This window comes from Pelmatolapia mariae, linkage group LG10_11 (assembly GCF_036321145.2).
Source record: "Pelmatolapia mariae isolate MD_Pm_ZW linkage group LG10_11, Pm_UMD_F_2, whole genome shotgun sequence".
NCBI lineage: Eukaryota > Metazoa > Chordata > Actinopteri > Cichliformes > Cichlidae > Pelmatolapia > Pelmatolapia mariae.
Window position 1 is genome coordinate 7312151 of NC_086236.1, and position 24912 is coordinate 7337062.

Sequence of the window (24912 nt, forward strand, 5' to 3'; positions counted from 1 at the left end):
AAATGTTCTTTAGTAAAGGCTCAGCCATCCATATTTCCTCCCGACCTAGTTTTGTTTTTTTCTTTTTCATTTCATCCAGTGAAATAAAGGCTGCTGGGAAAGTTTTTGTGCATGCTGAGCTTTACATAAGAAATCTACTAATACGATCGTGCTGACATACTATTGAAGAATTTCAGTGGGATGACATCTCTTGTTGCTACAGTGTGTTTCCTGCCAACACTCCAACATCCAAGTGACCTTAAACGACATGTTTACATGTGAAATGAATTCCATTTGCTTCCCACATGAATCCAGAGGAGTTGAGAATAAAATACATTTAACATTCGGAGTGAATCTGTCCTTCACTTTATTACTTTTTAATTACAGTTTCTTGAATTTCTTTTGTTGTGCTTCATTGACTACAGTCAGAACATTGAATTCCTGTGTGCTAACAGAATCCAGATTGATCGTGGAATATTGGATCTATTGTTTTGCATCACAGCAATTTTATAGCATAATTAGAAAAAAAAAGTAATTTTAAAAGAAATAAATCAGGACAAAAGATGAATAAAGCGAGCATTACTTATGGTTGTAGACATGCACAATAATTTTCCACATTGTAGCCAGTCTTGAATGTAAATTTGTGATAATTCATATAAATAACATCACTACCGTACTTTCAGAATATTAGGTGCATGTGTTAACCACTAAAATAACGACCCACACACTAAATAAGACCATAATTTATCAAATGAATAGAAAACAAAAAGTTATTTTAAAAGGTTTTCCCATAGATTTCCATAGAACTCAACATTGACCTCCCACTTTTTTAAAGGTTACATTCTGGTATTAAATTTTCATGTCATTTTCTTGAGAAAATCCCTATATAAAGATTTTATAACCTCATTGCTTTCACAATGCATTTTTCTTACTAGTCAGATGTCAGTTAAGCCCCGCCTCCTTCTGTATAAATATGACCTATCAAAAATAATTAGGCATTAAAGTACTCTTGGGAACAGCTGCATGTTCTTAATTCTTATACATCATTTTCAAAACCAAAGATTAATGAGAAAATATATAATGAAATTATTTAACTTCCTAATTACATTTTTAAATCCACCCTCCTACTCCAGCAACAGTTAGCTAACTGATAACATTAGCATTTTATGTTACATAACTTTGTGATTTTACAGGTTACATGAATGTCTTTGCATGACTTCCTAAGTTTGTAGGAACTGGGACTGTTGACCACACCAATGAGATGAGACTGGTAAGAATAAATGTTACAATTAGGCAATGAAAATGTGAAACAGCCATTGTTAAAAATGCCAAAGTTTTATAGCTATTTAATCAACAATTGTAAAAAAAATTGTCCACGTTTTGCACATTTTAATAGAATTTTAACTTTATACAACTGCTGTTGCTATTTTGTCTGTAGTTTAATTGCTTCTGCAGGTCTTCACTTCTTTTTTCTTGTTCAGTTAGAGAAATGTAGCCTATTTGGCCTTGAACAAGTGCATTAAAGTCAGGTTCAGTGTCTGATATCAAGGACTGTGGACAAGTGATAATCACAGAGAGTATCTGTGTCTGGATTTTTTAAACTTCATCAATACCAGAATGGTCAGGGACAACCAAAGGGCAGGATGTAGCTGTACAATACCCAGGTCTGGTCTTAAAGCCTTATGTAGGTCTCAGAAGTTCTAGAACTTCAAAGTTCTGTGACCAGAACTTTAAAATAACATCCTCTAAATAAAAACTAGACAAACATAGCAACAGTAACCAAGGAAAGCAGTGCTTTTGTGTAATTATTCCATCTCCATGGCACTAGGGGATAAAGTGCGTCGTTATAAACGAATCAGGCCTCTACCAGATTAACAAAAGCTTCTGCACCTTCCACTCAGCTCTCTCATCTCTGTCTACTTAATTTTTTCTATTCAGCTGCTTCAGACTCACTATGCCGATCTCTTTCAGCAGTTCTGCTCATTGTTATGCAGATGAAGCCCAGTAAACTTGCCTCTGTAAATCCAAATGGGATGAAAGCCATTTCAGAAGTCTCTCACTTCCTCACTGACAAAAATGTCGAATGCCGGTCTTAAATGAACAGCCTGCCTTGCTGTTGGAACACCTGCAGAGACGCGGTGCTGCCATAACAAGGTCCATCAATTCACCCCGAAACGGTGGATGAATGTTATCAGATGTTGTTTTGTCGGTTCTATCTTCTGCCATCAGTACACTGTGGGGCATTGGGGAAAAGTGTGAACATCAAAAGTTTGTTGGATGAACCTTTTCAAACATCCCTGAGAATATGAAAGAGAGAATGCTGGCAGAACTGGGACAGTTGGGAGAGAAAAAAAGCAACAAAAAAAACATCTTTATTGCTGAATGAATTCTTTGTAATGTAAGATGGCACTGATCCTAGCCGTGGTCTGATCTTCTTTGGTGGTTCGGCCAGCTGTCTCAGCTTTTCTGGCATCTTTATGTATTGTTGAAAACAGACATCAATTTAGGAGAACATGACTATGTGACCAACATCTTATACAGAGTCATCAGGATAAGTCCTCATCGCCTCTTATGTTTTACATTTCATTTATGTTTCATGAAATCTTGGAAATAATCCTTTATACTCAAGCAAAGGTAAAAATGCACTAATGCAGAATGACTATCAAAAGCTGTTGCAATAAAAAAAAAGCTTTAATTTTTGTCAGCAAATGATAGACATCCTATATCCATCCAGTTTCTGGCACTTACATGGGTCTGGGTTGTGAAGGGGGAGGCAGTCTACGCTCTTCTCGGGGGACACTGAGGTGTTCCAGAGCCAGCCAAGACCTTTCCAGCATGTCCTGGGTCTGCCCAGGGGGCCTCCTCCTGGCTACATGAAAGACCTCACATGGGAGACGCCCCAGTTGGGTACCAGAACTACGTTAGCTTGCTTCTCCTGTGGACCCGTCACTCATAGGAGGGTATAAGGCCTCTTTCAACTGTGGATTGGGTGACACTCAGGAGCAAAGGTCCTGGGAGTCCGATCACCAGCTCCCAAACTACTAAGGGTTGTCCAATCTCTGCATGCACAGTACTGCACAATGCATCTACTACATGATACACCCATTTCGCATAAATCAGTCAATTTGAAGTTATATTATCTACATCCTTGTGGTATATTTCAGTTCTGTTTATAGCACACTCTGATGAAATATTCAATGTGTAAAGTAAAAATTGTGCAATAAAATCAAATGTAAGTCAGTGAATTGTGAAAAAGCTTTTATTCCAACTAAGAATGTTACTTTCCCTGAGAAGTTAGCGTTACACAGGATGATCTACAAAATGTAGACTGGTCACAGTTAAAATCCCAGTTTCCTAATTATTCAGGCATACAGGATCTGTCAAAATGACAAAAAACACCACAAAGTTAGTGTTGTAATAGAAATAATATGCAAACTCAAAAGGCACTACCTTTTATTTCCTCCTGCAGCCTTTAAGGCACACACTTTTCATTATAACAGGCTCAGGTCCTAATCTTCTCAAGAAGTACCCACTGTGCATCCGCTCTTTTACCCCCTTTCATTTTCTGTGCGTCAGAGCTACAATCCATCTTTCTGACGTTACCTATTCAAAGTCCCAACAGAGGTTTGATTGCAATGAGCAACTCCCACTCTGTCTGATTTTTTTTCAAACAGTTTAACAGCTGTGGATGTTCGTTCTGTTTAAGGCAAAAGAGCTGACAACGATTCAGATGCTGAATGGTTCACCGTGACCAAATATTTCTTCGCTGGTGCAGTCTGACTTAGAGTGAAACTGCTTCAAAGGAAGTGACAGGCGCCAATTTTTCACACTTTACTTCCCACATCCTGATTCACTGTTTCAATGAAAGCGTAGGCTCCTTTTCTACCAGCTCACATTGTAGTGACATCCACAGAGTCATGTATGTCAATCACCTGAAAGCCCGGGTTATCAATCCCCCTCTTTTGCTGGTTATTGTGATTTTCTTGGCTGTGGTTGTTGTGGTTTCTCTGGTCTACGTCGGCCTCAAAGCAGTGGACGCAGTGTGGAGTGGTGACCCGGACGCTCTTGGAAAAGTTAGAAAAATCCACACGGTACTTTCCTGTCTTGGTGCGGGAGATAATCGGCAGAAAGCTGTATCCCCACTGGATCTCCTGTGGGATGTAGGAAGTTCGGACCTGACAGGAGGAGCTGGTGGACTCGGCTGTCCCATCCAAAAAGACCACCAATTCAAAGTCCTGCTGAGGAAGGGTGTCAGCCGACAGATCAAAGAATGGACTCGATCTGTTAATCACATGGTACAGGGTCAAGGGGCAAACAAAAAACAAGTTATCCTTGCCAGCATCAACCATGAAGTCAATATCCACCTGGTCCAGGATGATGGTCTCGCCATCCGGTGTGGTCGTTGTCCTCAGCAACTTCCCATAGATCTGGCTTCCGATTAGTAAGGTCTTTCGAAGGTTGGCCACTCTGATCAGGAGACACAGACTTCCTTTCTTCAAGCAGATGACAGCTGTATCGCTGAAGGTCACAGTCTTTGCCCTTTTCTTTGGTAAGGAGATTTTAGCTAGGATGATACCACACATGAAACAGTTGATGAAGACCCCAACTAGAGACTGGATGACAATTAGAGCCACCGTGCCAGCACAGTGGCCAGTCAGTGCCCTGCCTCCATACCCAATGGTGGTCTGGGTCTCTAACGAGTACAGGAATGCCGTTGTGAGCCCGTTAACGTTGTCTATACACTGGATGTGTCCTTCTGTGCGGTTCTGTCCAGCCAGATCCCCGTTGCTCTTTGCAATCCAGTACCACAGCAGGCTGAAAATGAACCAGCTGCCTGTGAACACAGCCACAAACAAAAGGAGAACAAACCGCCAGCGAATCTCCACAAAGGTGGTCCAGAAGTCTACCAGGTACGCAAACTGGTTACTGTACTCGATGTTCCCGAACTCAATGTTGCAGTGCCCGTCTTTGGTGACCAGGCGGGTTCTGTGGTTTCGTTGTCCAGCTGGCTGGTTGTGACCCTGGAGCAGCTGTAACATCCTGGAGCTGGAGGAACAAATACAGTTAAGTATTAGAGAGTACAAACTCTCCTCTAGGGAAGTTAATCCTTGCAAAATCACACATGCAACACCTACACATTCAGAAAAAAAACCCCTCTCAGTTTACATATTTCTACCTTTATTACCGCTATTACCTTTAGTACCTTTAGTCTTCTTTCAGATAATTCCACCTTTAGTACCTTTAGTCTTCTTTCAGATAATTCCACCTTTAGTACCTTTATTCTACTGTTTGATAATTCTACTTTTATTACCTTTGTTTTATGTTTAGACAGTAGATAATGTCATTCTACCTTTGTCAGGGGTTGTTTTTAGTATTGTCTTTTGTACCTTAAAAGGTCAGACTTGTATTTTAATGAACTAGTTTAAAATTTTGCAAAATTAGGTACATGCTGCCCTTTATTTTATAATATGCTTTTTTCATCTTACTGATGGCTCAAAGCTCCCACAACTACAAAGCAGATACAGAAGTGGAACTTGTCAGAGTGTAAAATCTTAAAATCTAAACATTAGATGTTTTGTATTTGAGTAAACAAAGACTCTTTCCTGATATTGCACCTAAAATCTAGAAGAAATGGTACTGTACTAAAAGGTACACACAGTTACTTTAAGGTACAATAATTATCCCAAAAGAGTAGATTCACGTTCACTGTTCCGCTGGGACAGAAACTTAGTGTACTATCGTTTAACGTTATCGTTAGAATGAGGAAAAAGTTAGCTGAGACCTTACACAGATAATATTAAAAAAAACATTTGACATATTTAATGTCCACATAGACAAACAGGGCAAAAGTCAGTGTGTTACACTAGTGATCCGTGTTTCCATGCATGTCTAACTACCAAGAAAATCAAATTAAAAGACTAAAACAAACAATGATTTGATTTTGATTAACAAGTATTTTCTGCGCTGGCCTGTTGCTCATTCCCGTGTGACACAGAGCTCCATTATCATTATAAATCTATTAGAAACATCAATTAACCACTCAGTTTATTACCACAAACACACACACACTACATTTAATTTAGATTTAATCACACATACACATGCCCTGCTGCTGTAAATACTAATTACAGGAATTTGTAACTGAGAATAGCCCCTCAACAAATCCACATTTACACCTTTAACTGTTTAAAAAAAACTATGATGCACAGCAACCTACTGAACCTTTTTTTAAAATAAAAGTGTAATGCATCTTATGGATTTTAGTTTTGTTTATGAAGATTTACAAATAGAGCAAACCAAAAAAACAGGTTTTGAGCAGAAAGATATGAGCAAAATGATTATACAGTTTTAGCCAGTTTTGTTAATTAAGGTTTTATGTACTCAAATATGAGATATTATAGTATATTTAAAAAATATATATATAAAAAGAAAATATATAGATTCCTGTCAAGTAAGGTGACCCAGACTCATTTCTTGCACTGTAAATTACATTTTGGCCCCCCAATGTTTTCTTCAGTAGAAAAAAAAGACCACTCACAGACATATTGTTCTGGTCTTCTTATAAAACATGTAAAACCTGCACCAGGCTCGTTCAACCTTGACCATACAGCCTTAACCAGTAAACAAATGTCAGCACAAGACAGAAAAGGGGGACTAAAATTTAGAGATCGAGGGTATAACAGGTAGAGAATTTCCTTTTTTATCATTAGAATAGAAGTATAACAAGATAATACACAACCTATGTATGCACAAATACATTGTACTTATTAACTGATCTGAATGGTCGTTAAATAGCAGAGTATGTACCGTGCAGCGTGTACCGCGTGGTCCACTTTGAGTGTTGCATAAGACGTACTGAATAGATGGCCAAAAGGATCCAAAACTTTAAAAGTTACATATTTTTGCACTGAAGTTTACCCCAGATTCAAAATAACCACAGGTTGTATCTTTAAGAGCTATTTGTCCAGCATTTAACTATTTTAACAGCTGTTTTTTTCCAGTCATTCATGGAGGTGAATGACTGAAAACAGAGGTCATTTTCTTCTAAACAGCTACAGCCCCCCTAAAAACACTATGCATAATATATATGCTCGATAAGTAAAGCTGTAGATCTTCAGTTTTGTAGAGAAAAACAAAAGTTTTGTTGGGACATACCTGCTCCGTGAGACCATGGGCCCAAAGTGCTCACTAGATCTCTGCAGGACCTTCAGACTCCTTTCTTTCAGCGAGTGGCCATGGAGGCGTTGGAAAGATTTTAATCCACAGTGAAATTTCCTAATCCCAGCCACATGCCACCATGTACACTGGCTCCATACACTCAGAGGAGCCAGCCAGGGAGCTCCCAGTGGCCGTCAGTCCTCTGAGACCGACAGAAGGACTCTCTTCTTCAACCCATCAAAATAGTTTAATAACACAACCTCGGGCTTCATCAGGAGTGGGCTCGCCTCGGCTGCAGCAGCTTTTGACAGTGTAGATTTGGGGACCAGCATGAGGAGGGGGGAATGTTCGGGAAGTTTGGTGTAAAAGGCCTCGACGCCTTTGTGTGGCTGAAGGTGCGTCTATTGAAGAGGCCTCAGTGATCGGTGCAAGCACTCATGCTGTTTTGTTTTCAGTCCTGAGAACATTTGAGATTTACGTCAGGCCTCACAAAGAATTCCCTCGGTTGCATTTCCCCTGGTTCCCCTCCCCCTCTTTGAACCTGCAAGGCTGCCTCCCATTTGCATCAGAATGAAGAGCTGCAGGGCAAGAGTGTCTTTGCAATATTCTGCTGGCTGCAGGAGGACCATTTTCATATCTGTGGACAGATTACCATGATCTGTGATGCTGAATTGATAAGCCCACCCCCTACCCCAGCAGTGATGAATATAAATGCCACAGCTGCGTGTAAGTAAAGGGAGAAGGAAGTGGATGCAGTGGGTGTGCAATTCAGCTAGAATCTTACAGGCTCCTGTAGCAGCTTAATTTAAAGAAAGTCATCTCACACCCAAGTGTGTTTAGCTCCAGGCGCTGTGCATTTCTAAACGTGCTGCCAGAACACATCTGCACATCACACTCTGCAGGTTCATTGAAGGAAAAGTTCAGCATTTGGGGAAATAAGCTCATTAAGTTTCTTGCCAAGAGTTAGAAAAAGCATGTCTGTATGCTTGATATGAGGGAAATACGACCCTCCACTGAGTTAGCTTTCCAAAAAAATGGAAACGGCAAGAGGAGCACACCCTGGTTTAGTCCTCCACATCTCACTAATGAACGTTGATTCATACAAAAGGAGAACTGTGTGAATGTGAATGTGAAACACTATGAAGCAAACTGAGGTTAAAAGGTGATATATAAGTGCAGAACAATCATCACATTCTCCTAGCAGGACTCCAAGAAACTGCTGTGACCAACAAAGTCAGAGCACGTCAACTACAACTGTTCAGAGAAAATACTTTATTTTTATTGTTTTACTTTTATTTTTAAACCATTTTTCACTCTAAATGTGATACAAAGTGGATCTTTGAAGCAGAAAGGGTTCAATCCAAATCGCTTATCCAGGTCGAGGTCAAAGACACGAAAGTTCGTTCCCAGTATGCCCACCTGTGCAAATCATGTAAATCCAATGATGATGAGTTCAAAGGTAAGGAGGCAGCAAAAAGACACAAAATTCAAAGAAAAGACGTGACACTCATTTTTTCAATGCAAAGGTTTCAGCCTTGTGGCCTTCAACTGCCACAGGCTAAGGAGGAAAACAACACTTTACAGTTCCTCCATGGAGATCCTGAGATATATATAATCTCTCCAGCAGGTTTAGGCCCTACCCTGGGGCGTCCTCCTACTCGGATTTGCCTGGAAAACCTGGCAAGTGAGGGACAAAATTGCTTGGAAGTGGGAAACCGCGGTCTCCTCTTGGAGCCAGAACTAGGAGGAGAGCATTTAAGGCAGTGTCTAATGGCCAGGCCTGGATGGAGCTGTGGACCCTGTTCACCACCCTCCAGGACAGGCACAGGCACTTGGGTTGGGTGCACAGCGAGCTAGATGGCAAGCGAAGGTTGGAGCCTGGGAGTGTTGATGGTCACATTGTAGATAGCCGCCCCTCCTTGAGCGTGGATCAGCTGGAGGTTTCTTCCTGTTAAAAGGGAGTTTTTCCTTCCCACTGTCACCAAAGTGTTTACTCATAGGGGTCATCTAATTGTTGAGGTTTTTTCTCGCTTTTCTCTGTATTATTGTTGGGTCTTTAGCTTAAAATATAAAGTGCCTTGGGGTGACTGGTATTGTGATTTGGCACGAAATAAATAAAATAAAATTGAATTTAATTCAGTTGAAAGGAACCAAAACAAGACAGACCAGACCAATCAGAATGGAAAGGAGCACAGACAATCCAAATAAACAATTTAATTTATTTATACTGGGTTCTGTGTCTGCTTTGGCTTTCCACATAAATTATGACAGATTTAATGAGCAGCTTTCACAACATCCTTTAACTATAAAATAAACCCCAATGGTTTTAATCATGTGTACCCTGAGCTGATTTGATGACAGAGGGGGTTAAGTTCAGCCCGACAGCTCACTCATTACCATCTCTGTGATGAAAACATGATACACTTTCAAGGCAGTTTATGAACTGCTTTCCTGTAACTTTGGCAGAGGGGCTTTTGTCGCAGCTCTGCTTTCATACTTACCTCAGAGGCAGTGAAGGAACCTGTTGGTGGGGTTTTGCCGGTGACAGACTCTGCAGTGCAAAATGATTCAGTCGTTGCTGGTTTGCTGCATTGAGCGGCAGGAAGCTGAGATGTGGAGGATGCGGAGGTGTCTGGTCTGTGGGGAGCAGGATGGTTCATAAACTCCTCTGAAGTTGCAAGGCGAAACCACAAATAATGCAAAATTGTTTTTCAGCGATGGAAGGCAACACTTGCAGGTGCAATTAGTCCCAAACTTGTCGCTGTGTGCTGCTCGTACTTCTTCTGCAGCACCTGGCAGATGTCCTCTTCACTGTTTTTAAAGAGGGAACAGCTGTGCCATCCTGAACGATCTGGTGCCTGTCCTAGTTGTGATAAACTGACCTAAGCTTGTAGAGTTTTCTGTAATTTAAAAACTATAGATGGACTACTATGTGGGAACACTGGGTACTTGCACAGAGCCCTGAAGTCAATCAGGGCCCTTCACCAGCACATTTTTTAATATTTAGTGTCACTTTTGATCAAATTCACAACATGCTCCAATGGGGAAAGATATCGTATCGTTTTTATGACACACCAAATAATACATTTTACATTATTGTATTTACGTAAGTGATTTCTCTATCACTATCTCTACCACTAATTGAAAACAAATGGTTCACCTCATCCAAGAGGCTTCTTCAGTTCTAAAACCACAAGGTAAAGAGTCCAAGGTAGTGGGGGCTGTCCCTTAGACCTACTAGGGCCAGTTTTCGCCTTTTCCTCTTCTTATGCACCTCATCACTGTGGTGTACATCCTTCTTCCTAAAAAGCATTATTATTGTAGCGCAATTACTTCCTTCCTTTCCCAGTTAATTTTTTTCCCCTGACCTTACAGCAGTATAAATTTTTTTTATTATCCACACCAGTGTGACATTTTCCAGTTTGAAAGGTTAATTTTTGAATATATTTAGAATAAACAGATCCAGTCTTGGTATGAAAAATGAAAAGTCTGTTTTGAAAGGTTCAGACTCCGATCTGGCATCCAGACCGCAGCTCCTGCTGCCTACATGTGTGCCCCGAAGAAATATTAACTCGCATGATAATCACAGGCAAAATATACAAGTGGTACTGACTTGAATTAATCACCTAGCTTTGGGTTCTAAATCTATACACAGTTTGCATGAAACATGTCAGAAGTGATGACGCTCCAAGCTTAAAATTGCCCACTGAAATGGCTCCATCTGCTGCATGTTTTGTGTAAAACACCAGGAACTCCTGGATAAAAGACTATTGTTTCGTTTGCAGTGCTGGATAAGAAAGTAAATGGCCTGGTAAATGGCCTGTATTTGTATAGCGCTTTACTAGTCCCTAAGGACCCCAAAGCGCTTTACACAACCTGTCATCCACCCATTCACACACACATTCACACACTGGTGATGGCAAGCTACACTGTAGCCACAGCCACCCTGGGGCGCACTGACAGAGGCGAGGCTGCCGGACACTGGCGCCACCGGGCCCTCTGACCACCACCAGTAGGCAACGGGTGAAGTGTCTTGCCCAAGGACACAACGACCGAGACTGTCCAAGCCGGGGCTCGAACTGGCAACCTTCCGATTACAAGGCGAGCTCCCAACTCTTGAGCCACGATCGCCCCAAGTAATCGCCCCAAAGTAAGGCGGATGTTTTTAAGAAATGAAATGCTTTGAGAGTGTCTACATATGATATAGTCTTATTTTGAAAAGGTTCAGTGTCTGTATATTTATGATCGTACTGACCGCCTTTTGTGCGCTGTTTAATCGCACAAATTCAATACAGAGTAAACATTCTGACAGTAAATCATACTGAGAGAAGCAGATAACACCACCTTATATATATTTACACATTTAAGTGTATGACAGATATAGTTTTTCACTTTCAATAAGCAGATGGAAATTTAAAAGAGGAGCAGCGGCAACAAATGAAAGAAACAGGAAGTCAGGCAACAACATGTTTTTCTTTAAAAAAAAATGTCTTATTGATAAAAATGTAATTACACTGATCAATACAACACACTTACAGTATATTGATCAAATTAGAAAAATACACAAAAAGTATATAAAGCTGTTAAAAGTACCACAGTTAAACCCTTGCATGGGACAGCACATATGCATCTGATGATGTTTCACTCTAAATTTGCACGTTCCGACTGCATAACGGTACCAAACAGCCGAGTTCAGTGGAAATCTGGAAAGCAGAAGTTATTCCTGTTATTCTATATCAGGAGTGAGTCAGCTGCTGGCTCACCTCCATGCATATTTTTTGTCTTCTAATGAAGAAGCATCTCTTCCTTCCACTTTATTCTCAGTGGTTCCTCCTACTGATTTCTTTAGAAAGCAAGATTATTGCCTCTGAAATCAGACTAATAAAAGATACTGGTGCTGCCAGTAGGGTTCATTATTAAATGAAATCAAATGATCATTTAAAAGAATAAAACTCTTGATTTAAAAAATGTTCTATATGCACAGAAAAAGTCGAAATTAAAGGATAATTCAGTTCACCACACCTTTGGTCTCATCCCGGCGATAAGCAGGGCGTGGCCACGTGACCGGCTGACGGTGCCCACTCAATTCAACGCTTGATCTGAGGCTGTGACAGCTCTAAGCCAAATAATTTAATTTTAATAACTAAATCACACATCAGACAAAAAAAAACATTAAGAAAAACTTTAAGATACGGGACTCATTTATGTCTTTCAGTGACACATCAGAGAGATCACACTATGACAAATCTAATTTAAAGAACCAAATATATGTTCTCTGAGCCTGCTGTTGTGAGAACTGTGCTAAAATCTTTAAAGACGAATCTTTTAAAGGCCCTTTCATTATTTTTCTATTATTTATTTTTAATTATTTATTTTATATTTCTTCTCACTGATGTTGTCAGTGTATTCTTTTGCACCTTTCCACCTGTTTTTGTCACTACCTGGCAGGATGTCTAATAATATCCTGAGACATCTATCCACTCTGAGCTCTTTGCAGTCCCAAATGGTCAGGAGACATAATTCCCGCAGCTCCTGAAGGCTGGAAATGTGCCATATTTGGGCCTTTTCTTAAATCACTGAGGTTTTGCTTTTGCTTATCTGGATTGTAGAAATTATACTACCCAGATCTCATAAATCAATTGTCATTAAAGTTATGTTCCCAGCTACAAGAATAAGACATTACGGTAGTTATAATAATTTGGCTTCGGCAGGATGTGAAAGATATGATATCAGGGTTCGGCTCAGCTATACGATGTTCCTCTCCAGCTTGGGTTCCTGCGTCAGAATCCGGTTGAAACTGAAGCAGCTCAGGTCCAGCGTTTTATAGTTTCCGTCCAGAATCAGCTCCGCCACAGCGCGACCCACCGCAGGCGAGTGCTGCAGGCCATGGCCGCTGAAGCCCGTGGCGAAGTACATGTTGTTGATCAGGGGGTGCGTACCGATGATTGCGTTCTGGTCAAAGGTGTTGTAGTCATAGAAACCTGCCCAAGCACTGGTCACCTGAGGGGAGGCGTGTGAGGACAAATTATGTTATTGTAAGTGATAAAGAGAGATCATAATCATTGTTTTTGTTTTGGAAAAGTCCATTTCTTTTTAAATTTAACTCACTTAAAGTGGGGATACAATAAAATTAATCTGAAAGCTTCAAAATAAAACCAGTTCTGGCTGATAATAATGCTGTAATGCTGGCAGTAACCACATGATGTGGGTGACCACACTTTCCCAACTGTACCTTAAGTTTCTCGAAAGCAGGAACTCGAAAGGCCAAATGAGGCCAGACATTCTCCTCAAAGAAACTGTGGTCCACCTCTAGATTACTGACGTCTGGCTCTGCCGCCTGAGGACACACAACCAGTGCAAACTACGACATGATTTGCTCAGCTGTTGAATGTTAACATAAGGAAACAGCTCAGAGATAAAAACCAACCTCCTCTGGCGAGGCCCCGGTGATGTAGTTCCCACCTAACCCCTCTCTCCTGACGTAAACTCCTGAGTAATCGATTAAGAAAGGAGTGTCTAGACCGGGACCATCGGGACAGTGGACCACATACACATACCTGAAAAACAGTAACGAAGCAAAACAGCTCAGAGTCGTACATCTAGTATGACATTATATCAGCTGATATTTCATTTCATGCCAAGATGTAAGTGAGGTTTCTCTGGCATGAAAGTGATCAGACATTTACTCTGTTCTGCGTGGAAAAGTGTCTACAAAGAATCATCCAGAGAGCTCAAAACTCTGTCTTATAAAATGTTTATGTGATGGTTTGACAGCCGTTCAAGGCGGCACGAGGAAAGATTTAGTGGAGGTTTAAATAAGGCAGAAAAATGGGTAGCTTTTCAAACCACAGCCCACAGCTTAAGGTGAAAGTTTAATTTAACATGTGGCTTTTCTGAATTCATGCGAGGTAATCTTCAATACCTAAAAATACCATGCCCCAATGATTACTTAAAATGTGGGTACAGGAAAGCAAGGGAGCAACATTTGGGAGTTTTAGAAGAAATAGAAGAAAAAAGTATCGAAAAAATTCAGTCTCTTGTTTTAATGACATCGAATTTTTAAGGGTGTGGGCTATATTATAGACTATACTAACCTTTCCTTCTTAAGTTGTAATTACACAATATTATTAAGGATACACGCTATATTATAGACTAGCCTAACCTCCCTTTTTTAGATTGCAATGTATAAATGGGGTAGGTAGGCTTTTTTTATAATAGTCTGCACTGTGTTGTATATTTACAATTTTAGAGAATCCTAACGTCTCCTTACATTAGAATTGTACAGTATTATTGTGGTTGCAGGCTGTATTAAAGTATCCGAACTTTCCCTCTTTACATTTTTCTTCTTTCGACTGCTCCCTTTAAGATTCAGCACAGCAAGTCATCTCCCTACATCTCACCCTATCCCTAGCATCCTTTGTCCTCAGCTAACAGTAGCACAGTTTCCATCAGCACTCTGTTAGCCAACGCCAATGGAGGTGGTCTTTGTTAAGCCGAGCCCAGACTGATTTGGTATGGAAATCTCATTTTTTGATTTAATGGTGAATGTCCTTTCGTATTAAACACACCCATTTATCCAAGTTTGGGACTGGCAGTAGGGGTGCAATGGCTCTACCTAAATCTAAAGCCACCATTTACACAGAATGCTTGAGTCTGAGGAATAATAAAACTTGTCTGATGGCATACATACTCAAACAGTCCAGGACACGCCGACTAAAGTTATGTGACTGACTCGCTTGATTCCTACTTAGATTCATTTTTATTTGTAGCCTAAATGATGCAGAGCAAGAGTAAAATGAAGAGACTGCAGATGGTAGACGCTGACAGGCAGCGGCATGAAGTCGGTTTTTCTATTTTCGGGGTGCAGAGTCTGAAAAAAGCTGTCTGGTATTGATGCGGTTCGCTGTATGAGGTGCTGCCTTTCAAAGAAAACTAGCAGCCCCTCGAGTCAATAGCCTACCTTTTTCGTGGCTCAACAGGCAGCGGGATTCCAGCAATGGACTGCTTGGGGCCAAAGCCAATTCCCAGCATCTCGGTCAGTTTACCAGAAAAGGCTCCTGCTGCATTCACCACAATAGCGCACTCCACTGGCTGGTACTCCAGGCTGTTTGGCATCTGCACCTGCTCGACACAAGCAGACATCCCATCATCAGAGGTGGGAAAAAAGAAGTACAAACTTTTTACTCTTACTCCCTACATTTTCAAAACAGGCCCATTAATTTTGGTTAGACGTACTTGAGAGGAGTTATTTTTTCACGGCACTGTGAGCCTTCAAACATCAAACCGATTTGAGTCTGAGCAGGAACACATGAAAGGCAGTCCTGCTCGCGTATTAATCACCAGGAGATGTGGCATAAAAAGAGATGAAAGAGGGAAAAAAAACTGTGTGGCATAGTTAAAGAGGTTAAAGCGGGCCGGTGTTTTTATTTATTTATTTTTTTGGCACAACACCGGCATGACTGCAGGTGTCCATAAGTTGCAGTTGCTGTACTTCAGCATCTCGCTAGCCGCACACAAGACAAGCGCGTATAAACATCTAACATGTTGCGTCAAGTTGCTAGCTAAAGGTCCAGCTGCTGTATTTCACAGGGAGAGACAAGTACAGAATGTATGTACTTTTACCTCCTCTGCCCATCAAGCACAAGACTACGCTGAAGATTACCCCGAACTAAAACTAACGTTTGTGCTTTTTCTGATACAGTGCACAGTTTTAACGGAAGTATTTCGTGCCAATCAGTCAGCTGGAGTTTGAACTCCATATTTTCATTCTTGGACTCTTAGTAGAGTAGCTCAGCATAATTCACAGATCAAAATAATTCTAATTTAAAGGTTGGCCGGTTAAAGAAATCCTTTTTTAGCACACAATATTTGTCAAATTGAGATCAAAATTTCATAAACAACATACAACCGTACTAATTATTTAAAATGATATGAATCCATTTCAAAGGACAAACAAGCTTCATTAATAAGGAGTAAAATTAAAGTCCTTCTTTAAGCTAAAAGTGGACTGTAATTTATAAATCCCAAAAACTTAAATATAGTTAAATCCCTGTTGTCTGTCGTCTATTCCTATATATAGAGGGATGTGGTGTAATCCAGCGGTCCCCAACCTTTTTTGCGCCACGTACCGGTTTATGTCCAACAAAATTTTCAGAGACTGGCCTGTAAGGTGTTGTGGATAAATACAACAAAATAAAACCAGTACCAGTACCAAAAAAGAGAGGATTTATTCATAACACACGGGAAAAGACCCAGAGAAACTGAGTTAACGATAAAAACAGATAAAAACCCTGAAAACCATCAATTTCACACCCAAGCCTCAACTCTCATGGCCCGGTACCAAACGACTCACGGACCAGTACCAAACCCGGGGTTTGGGGGCCACTGGTCTAATCCACAGGGTTGTACTGTGGAAGTCTTCTTATTGTAGAGGTCCAGGCAAGTGCCAAGCCATACTATGTGTGTGAGTTTGTGTGTTTTCAGCAACAGCCTCTCTCTTCTATTCCCCTCACCAGATGACTGGTCTAAAGTTATTTGTAATGAATCAGGTAAACACTGCGTGACTTTAGAGAAGCTGCATTATTGGACCAACATGCACCTAGACAACACAGCGAGAGGGCGAGAGCAGAGCCCGTTCCCTGGATTCTAAGAGGTCAGTCTGTTTCTGCTCAATATATTATGAAGTATTTTCAGGTTGAGCCGTGACAGCAGGTGAAAATCACTCCCAGAACACCAGGAAATGTCCATATCCTCCTGTTAGGTGCACTCCACTACTGCTCTGGTTCCTGGAGACCCTTCAAACTACCAAATTCCTGGTGCCAGAAATCTCACACTACACACTATGTCCCAGACAGGACAGCACTGTTTCGGCTGCTCAAGAGGACACCAATAGCAATAGCTGTGAAGAGGTTTTAAAATGGCTGATTGTTGCAAAGTAGTATTGTTTAAGGGAAGAGCAAGACCTTCAACTGAGGTAACAGAAAACTGCAGACAGCTATTTGATGACCTCTGGGAAATATGTTTCCAGGTTTCTTCAGTGGACATGCAGGAAATGTTGGTTAATGACTGATTAGTCTACAGATTATAATAATCCTTTGGTAATATATTGTGCAGTAAAGGATCTCTGTGCTGATGGTAATATTGCCTCATCTGGACAGATGTCAGACAGTTTAGTCGTCCTAAGACACATTTCTAACGACGTAATGCAGCTCACAAGTTTTATGGCTTCCCTTTCTGACTCCTTCCTGCCTGCACTCCACAATCCCTCCTGGATTTAGTGCTCTAGTGCAAAAAAAAAAAAAGGTATTAAAAGCACCACAAGACAAATTTATGAGGTACTTAGTGCCAGTAATCAGGCGGTGTGGGACACATTAAACAGGACGAGGTCACCTGGGAAGAAATTGCAGTTGATATATGGTCCGAAGGGATTTGAAGAACATGCCATCCATCTGTTGTTATTCAGACTTCACACGTTCATTAAGAATCAGCAGAGCTTTTGTACGCAATCATTTTAGTATATTTAATGATACAATAAAGTTTTATTTGAGCAGTTGAAGACACTGCACTGCACAAGTGTCACAGCAACTGAGAATTCCCCTCTAAAGCTTAGTAAACATAAACATAAGTGAACCAAACCGAGGGAGGTACAAGTCGGAGACTTCTCCGACATGTTGGCGATCACACAGAATGATAAATACACGCTTCGCTAATCTCACAGACATGCAGCACTTGCAGTCCCACTTACTTTGACTGACTTTATTCTCCTCAGATCCAGCTTTTCTCCATCAGTCGTCGTCATCACGTTTGTCGTATATTTAAATTCTGTGTGAGAAACACATTAAAACCAATTTTCAACACAAAGAAAAAGAAAAAGTTACTTTCAGCTGCCCCCTTATTCACAACGAGTCACCACAGCAGATATTTGATTTGGCAGATTTTCACACCCTTCCTGAGACAAAACACAGGGGACTTTTGTCTCCTATTGGGATCCAACCAGGGACCTTTCACTATTTAAGCGAATGTAGAAACTAAAATACTCATGTATGGAAGCCCGGAGTTGCCAAACAACTAGTTGTTGTTTTCTGAAATATGTTTTTACTTTAAAAAAAAAAATCAGCTAAATTATTTCAGGGCTGCCAGAAAATACCAGATTTCACAATAAAAATCTTTTTTTTCAATCAATCGATCAATTAAAAGAAGGGTGGCATGTAGGGCCAATGGGAAATCCAAGTATCCAAGTCTTAGTAACTGCAGCGTTGAAAATTTTGGCAGGATTTCAATGTTCATGTGCATCACTGCTCAAGAGCCTGGAAATAATTTGAGTTTAATTCAACTCTTTTCGTGGCAATAAAAGTAAGTTAAAGTCAAACAAAACCAAAGTTTTTGCATTAAAATTAGTGGCAGTTATGTCGTTAATTCGTTAGCGCCGTGCAGCCCCACGCATGGGGCAATCCGCACTAACTCGCTAACGGAGATTTGCTGTATTAATGCGGTTATGGCGTTAACGTCATTTTAATGAGATTAACGCTGACAGCACCAATTAAAATACATTTAAAGTACCTCAAGTTAAATTATATAGAATAAAAGAGAATACATTATTGGATCATTCATTAATGTGTATATGACTTTAACGATGCACATAGAGATGATTTTAATTGCTTATTTACCGCCTCATAGCTTATGTATCACAAACATATTACTTTATTTATGCTTTAAAACTACAAAAATGGTGAGTAACTACAGTTTTAAAGCAAAGTTTAAATTTCTACATCCAAATCTTGTCCCTCCACTTGTTCTATCCGTGCTCTCATCCAACGAATGATGTAAGATTAATATTTCTCTAAAGCCATAAAGAAAACTGCCTGAGGAAATCAGGTCAGCAGAGTCAGAGACTTCCTCAGAATCTCTTCTTAAGACAGAGAAAACCTTCTCTGATTTTATTGGTCTGCTCTGCTTGAATATGTGATACGAGTGAATTATTTTTATACGGATGTCTGTGTAACATAACACAGTTTTGTAAAACGCAACCTCAATCTCTGTGTAACACACAAAGTGTCCTTTGGTGCCTTGAGGCTCCAGCTGTGGCAACATCAGTCACCAAGGGATAAACGTCCTGGTTTAGAGACCTACAAAGCCTGTGCTCAGCAGCTGGAGGGTTTTTTTTTTGTTTTGTTTTTCTTATTTTATTTTTTTTTTGAGGGGGGGGCATACGCTCCAGATTTAAAAGCGAGGAGACAGCGTTTCACTTCCCAGTGGGATCACTTTGTTCCCCCTTTGTCACCCCCCTGGTTCTGTTTAGGCACTAAAAACTACCCACTGAGCTTTAGGAAAAGATTGTGTTGTTTTTTGTTTTAATCCACCACTTCATAACGGTGAATAAATGAGTTTTTAGACTCGTCTCACTTATGCTAGAACAAGGTGAGTCGAGGACAGCGAATCACTATTAATGGAATGAGAACGGACCGGTTGCTGTTGATTTTGTGGTCTGCTTGTTTTGTTAAGAGTGCTAGTATAAATGAAAATGACTGGGTTGTGTCCACAGCTACATGCCTATGGCAACAATATTATTAATACTGATAATCTTTTTTTTTTTTTTTAAATTAGAAACACCTAAAATACACTCTTACAGCTGCTCCACGGGCAGTTCTTCCACCCTGTTTAATTTAAGTTCTGTATAAGTGAAGATTCTTATTAATTTTATAGCTATTCTCATATTTTCCAAATTTATAAGACTGATGTCGCACAAATGAAAATTTCTGATTTGTGCAAAATAATTCAATAACAAACATTCGGTTTATACAAAAACGATAAATCTTAAGCACTAAATAGGATTATAACAACTTCTTAGCAGATGTATTTCCCCTGTGTGTGTGTGTGTGTGTGTGTGTTTGTTTAGTTGTCAGGACGCTGTAACGAACCTGTGACTTCCCCACAGCACTGAATGGCTCCCATGGAGATGGCCTTCCTCTTAAAGGCGTTCAGCAGAGTCCATGGGTCAAACCAGCCCTCATTCTCCAGCCCTGCATGACAGAAGATCAGACAGACATTCACAATGGTGCGCACGATTACTGAATATTACAAGGAAATCATGAACAACTGGATATAAGTACAAAAACTGGCACATATTCTCTTTTAAATGATTCATTTGATAAAGACCATTAGCCGCTTGAAATATAACATTTCTGGTTTTCTGATTATTAATAAGTGATGCCAGACTTCAGCGAATAATATTTATCGAATATTACAATACTATAAGTACTATAATATGCCATAAGTAATAGTAATAATTGAGAGAACTGCTGGAGCTGCTGAGATGTGAATAGTTTCCGTTTCTTACTGACTGTGACAAAAGAAGACAAATCAGGATCTAAAACTGGGCTTTCGGAGAATAATTAGGCGACTCCACACCACTATCATCTATTATTAGCAGAGGGAAAGAACTGTCAGACGCCCTGATAAGTTAAATTACTGCTGGCCGCAGCTTTGCATTACTCAGATTAGTTTTTCTAAGGTCTTAAAACGAGAGTGTGTCATAGGCTCATCTATCACAGTTAATCTTCTGCTTAAGTGTTGCAGATTTCTTCGTGACCCAAATGATGGTGTTGGGGATTTTTGGCTGGATGGGAATCCAGTGATGTAATTGGGTGTGCAAACACAGATTAACTAATGCTTTTGCGCCTATTTTTCACTTACATATTTGGCGTGTATTTGTTACACTGGTTGCCCCAGGACAGAGCTGCAGACTGTTTTCAACCTTAGTGGAAATTCTCTCCAAGAAGAGGAAGTCAAAACTTTAGGCGTTAATCAGAACTCTAATGAGATTTACAGGTGCCACGACTGCAGAACACTAAAGAGCAGCAGAGAAAGTCACACTGTACATATGCAGCTCAGTTAAATACAAACAGATAAGAACAAAATTCAGAGCCAAATATACAGTTGTGGTCAGATGTTTACACATATTCTTCATGGGCATGAATGTCATGGTAATTTGGAGCTTTTAATGATTTCTTTGAACAGTTATTTTTCCAGTGTGTGATGAATGTACAGCACACTCCTTTAAGAAATTTAAAAAACAAGAATTGGGTGAACAAATTTTTATTTATTTTGGATTTCACCAGGTCAAAACCTATGCATTTATGCTCTAATATATACATGTACCTCCACTAATATTTGTTTAAATATCCATTAGCAAGTTGTACTTTAACCATCACAAGCTTCTGGCTGGAGTGTTTCTGGTGTGTTTCCTAGTACAGATGTGCCTTTTAAGCATAGTCCACAAATTTTCAATAAGGCTGATGTTGATCTTTGGAAAGGCCATTCCAGAAGCTTAACGCTCACCTGCTTTATCCATCTGAAAAATGTTTGGGATCATTGTCCTGTTTGAACACTCAACTATGTCCAAGTTTCAACCATCAAACTGTTGATTTGAGTTCAAGTTGAAGAATTTGGAGGTAGTTCTTCATTATTCCATCCGGTTGGTGTAATGAAACAGTACCACTGGCAGCAAAACAGCCCCAAATGATGCTGCCACCACCGTGCTTCACAGTTGGTACATTGTTCTTTGGTTTGAATACGTCGCCTTTACTTCTTCAAACATGAGGCCAGATAGCCTAACCTTTGTCTTATCTGACCATAAAACTTTTCTCTAGTAGGTGAATTTCAATTTTAAGTTGAGCTTGAAGGTGTCCGGTTTCAAGCAGGAGCTTCTTTCTTGGTCAGCACCCTTTCAGTCCACGGTGGCGTAAAACTTCCTCCACTATGGGCAGTGCCGTTTGTGTTCTAACAGTTTCTGGTTCGTGGCATGTTCGAGCCTGTTTGGTTCTTCCAGATCTTGGTAAAGTGGTGACACATCTGAATAACTTGGACTCACTTACAAAATGATCTTAGACTTGTTGTTTAAAAATAGGCTTTCCAATTGTTCTGAGTATCATCAGTGCTACCAAACACATTCTTTTTATGCCAGAAAAAAGAAAATAACAGCTGCAGTCAATCATGATCAGTGATGAGAAGCTAACAGGTCTCGACCTTGTCTGGTGTGGCGGGGCGCGGCCTGCGGTGCTGTGCAGGGAAGGTGGACACACCTGCAAGGCATCGGCAAGCATGCCCCGCCAACTTAAATATGGGACTGGGTCCTGACTGGGGTGTGTTGGTGATGTGCATTGAATAATAAACATGCACAGAACACAGCTGCGTCTGCCGTGCACGTTCACATCTGGTTAAAAGACCTTGTTGAAGCTTCAGCACCACTTATTAGAATATTATGATTAATTTATATTTATATATTTGAGCCTTTATGGATACTTTTGTGTCTGTGTGGATTAAAAAAAAATCAAACTTGTGCAACCAATTCCACTCTGAAAAAAGAGAAGTTCCAAGAAATCATTAAAAGCCCCAAATTACCATGACATTTATACCCATAATGAGTGAATTCAAACTTCTGACCACAACTCTATGTAATAATTAGGTTTTTTTCTACAGCATACATTTGCTGAATCTAAACTCAACAATTAATGTACTTTACAGTCAATTCACAGCTGAATTTAGACACATCCCAGCTGCTGATAATCATTACAGGCCTTCAGTTCACATTTTATTTGCACTCACCGTATGAAGCAAGAACCACACCCTCTGTGTTTACCCACGGAAACTTCTCCTTCAGTTGTGTCGGAGACAGAAGAGACACTTTGGCTCCAGCGTATCTGAAATGTGAGTTCAATTTTAGCTTTCTGATATCCCAAAAACTCACAAACTTAGCAACTAATATGTAACTAATCACAGAAGCTTAAGATGAAAAATGTCCTTTGTGTTTTTATTGATTCTAGCACCTTACGGAAATCCTCTAGGACTGAAAATGGAAAAATGTATAATTTATAAACCCTATGGTTGTTTTATAAGTTCAGTTTCTTTCCAAAATGTAAATATATCACGACATTTTTAAAATTAACTGCAACTCTGAAAATTAATAATGGCAAATGACCGTTCACAGCCCTTCATGTTACACACTGTGGGTTTTTACTGTGGTGTGAGCACTTGTTTCTTGAGCCTGATACCTTTGGGTGCTGTAGTTCTCCTCCATGATGTGAGCCACCGCCTCACTGGCCAGGAAAAGGTATCCCGAGTGGTTAAACTGCAGGTCTATGGGGTCTTCGTTCAACACGCCGAGATGCTCCTGACGGGATTCAGCGGTGTGACAGTTTGCAGTCTTTAAATAAAACATTTAACTGCATTTTGTATTTAATATCAAAATTTGTTTGATGATCTGAGACATACAAGTCCTAAAATCAGGAAGGGGGAAACTTTTTCATAGCACTGTATGACAGAAAAAAGTATAATAGGTCCTCTTTGATCTCATCTGACATGGCTACAAAGTGTTCACATATTAACAAAGCACGTGTTCTGTCACATTTAATGATTAAAAGCCTCATTGTTCATTTCCAGTGACCTACATTGATGTTCCTCATGAAGTCGGCAGAGGCCAGGGAGAGGTGGATGTTCTCCGGCAAGGAGAACTGCTGTCGGATCCCCCCAGCAGACAGCACAGTGGAGGCCTGGGAGTACTGTGGACAGTCAGGGGGAGCAGTTTATGAATTTGAGGAAGAAAAGGCCGAGGATTAGTTTGAACAGCAGGGAGGACATGAGCACAGTATGATCCTTTCTTCTGGCACTTTGAATAGATTTAAATCATGCAAATTTTGAAAGGAATAAAGTGACACTGCTAGTCTACACTCATTAACTCTCAGTCCCTCACCGTTGGGTCTTTCTCCACAACCAGGACCCGCACCCCTCCGCGCACCATCTCCTTCTGTTTCAGCCAGTAGGCGATGGACCAGCCCATCACCCCGCCTCCGACGATCACGATATCCGCCCTCTCTGGAGGAAGGTTGGGGTTGATCTCCAGAGGAGTCCAGCTGCTCCCTGGAAGCGCGTCCACCGCCTTCTTCCGCATAGCTTCCATATGGGTCTCCAGATCTGAGCCACAAAACCCCAAACTTTACACTCTCTCAAGGTTACTTGCAAACGTTTACCTTCAGCTAAGAAATTAAAATGCTTCCTGGTACTTTAGCTATCACTCTCAAATTCGGCATATAAAACAGTTTATACATTACAAACGTTTTAACGCAAATTAACATGCATGGTTGTTCCTTTTGAATTTTCGGCCAAATCGTTAAGTAGTTTAGTGCAAAGAACTATAAAAGTTGTTATTTGAAACATTGTATGCAACCGAATTGCAGACAGGCTTCTAGTAGCTTATTAAAACTGTTTAGCAGGATCCTAAAAGTTGCACATATTTAAGGAAACACAAACCATTTGATAATTTTAGTATTTTTAAATGTAAGCTGGCTTGCTGAGTTGCATAACAGTCGTTTCTTGGTTACTCCCACCTTTGAAGAAGTCATTTCGTAGAGATGTGCCTGTGCTAAAGCTTTGACATAGAGACAGTTGTCCGTTCAGCCATGTGGATCGACGTGTCACCTGTGTGGAGGTGAGTAATCCACGAGCCGGTCCCACCTTCACCTGCAGCCGCCGCCACATGGCAGACATGGCTGGGCTTCAGTAAGCTAATCGGCTAGCTAAAGTGAAACACGATGCAAACCAAAACAAGAGCAGCGTGAGCAAACTTTCATTCTTCCTCTAGCATAACAGCACTGACGGTCTAACCTTGCAGCGCTGTCAACAAAGACAAAAACACGCAGCACGACCGGTTTCACTTAAGCGTCCTTCAAAATAAAAGAACCAATCTGGACCATTTAGCGGATTAGTGTGTGAAGCAGTGAT

The 24912-nt window shown here is 40.5% G+C and overlaps 2 protein-coding genes across 5 annotated transcripts; both read right to left on the reverse strand.

Annotated features, from left to right (window-relative positions):
* Positions 1–3282: 3282 nt before the first annotated feature.
* On the reverse strand, positions 3283–7209 carry LOC134637123 (ATP-sensitive inward rectifier potassium channel 1-like). The gene is made up of 2 exons (XM_063487471.2): positions 7135–7209; positions 3283–5025 (listed from the first exon to the last, which is right to left on the reverse strand). Exons 1-2 carry the CDS (start codon positions 7149–7151, stop codon positions 3870–3872), a joined length of 1173 nt encoding a protein of 390 aa, XP_063343541.1. The 5' UTR covers positions 7152–7209; the 3' UTR covers positions 3283–3869.
* Positions 7210–11629: 4420 nt separating this feature from the next.
* On the reverse strand, positions 11630–24801 carry foxred1 (FAD-dependent oxidoreductase domain containing 1). 4 transcript variants are annotated; one of them, XM_063485918.1, is made up of 11 exons: positions 24519–24801; positions 23885–24105; positions 23583–23693; positions 23187–23305; positions 22741–22835; positions 20055–20156; positions 17882–17958; positions 15098–15258; positions 13565–13694; positions 13370–13474; positions 11630–13137 (listed from the first exon to the last, which is right to left on the reverse strand). In XM_063485918.1, exons 1-11 carry the CDS (start codon positions 24676–24678, stop codon positions 12883–12885), a joined length of 1536 nt encoding a protein of 511 aa, XP_063341988.1. In that variant the 5' UTR covers positions 24679–24801; the 3' UTR covers positions 11630–12882. The 4 variants fall into 4 exon arrangements, with proteins under 4 accessions (XP_063341988.1, XP_063341987.1, XP_063341986.1 ...); XM_063485917.1 differs by having other exon boundaries at positions 13370–13498; XM_063485916.1 differs by having other exon boundaries at positions 23187–23338.
* Positions 24802–24912: the final 111 nt, after the last annotated feature.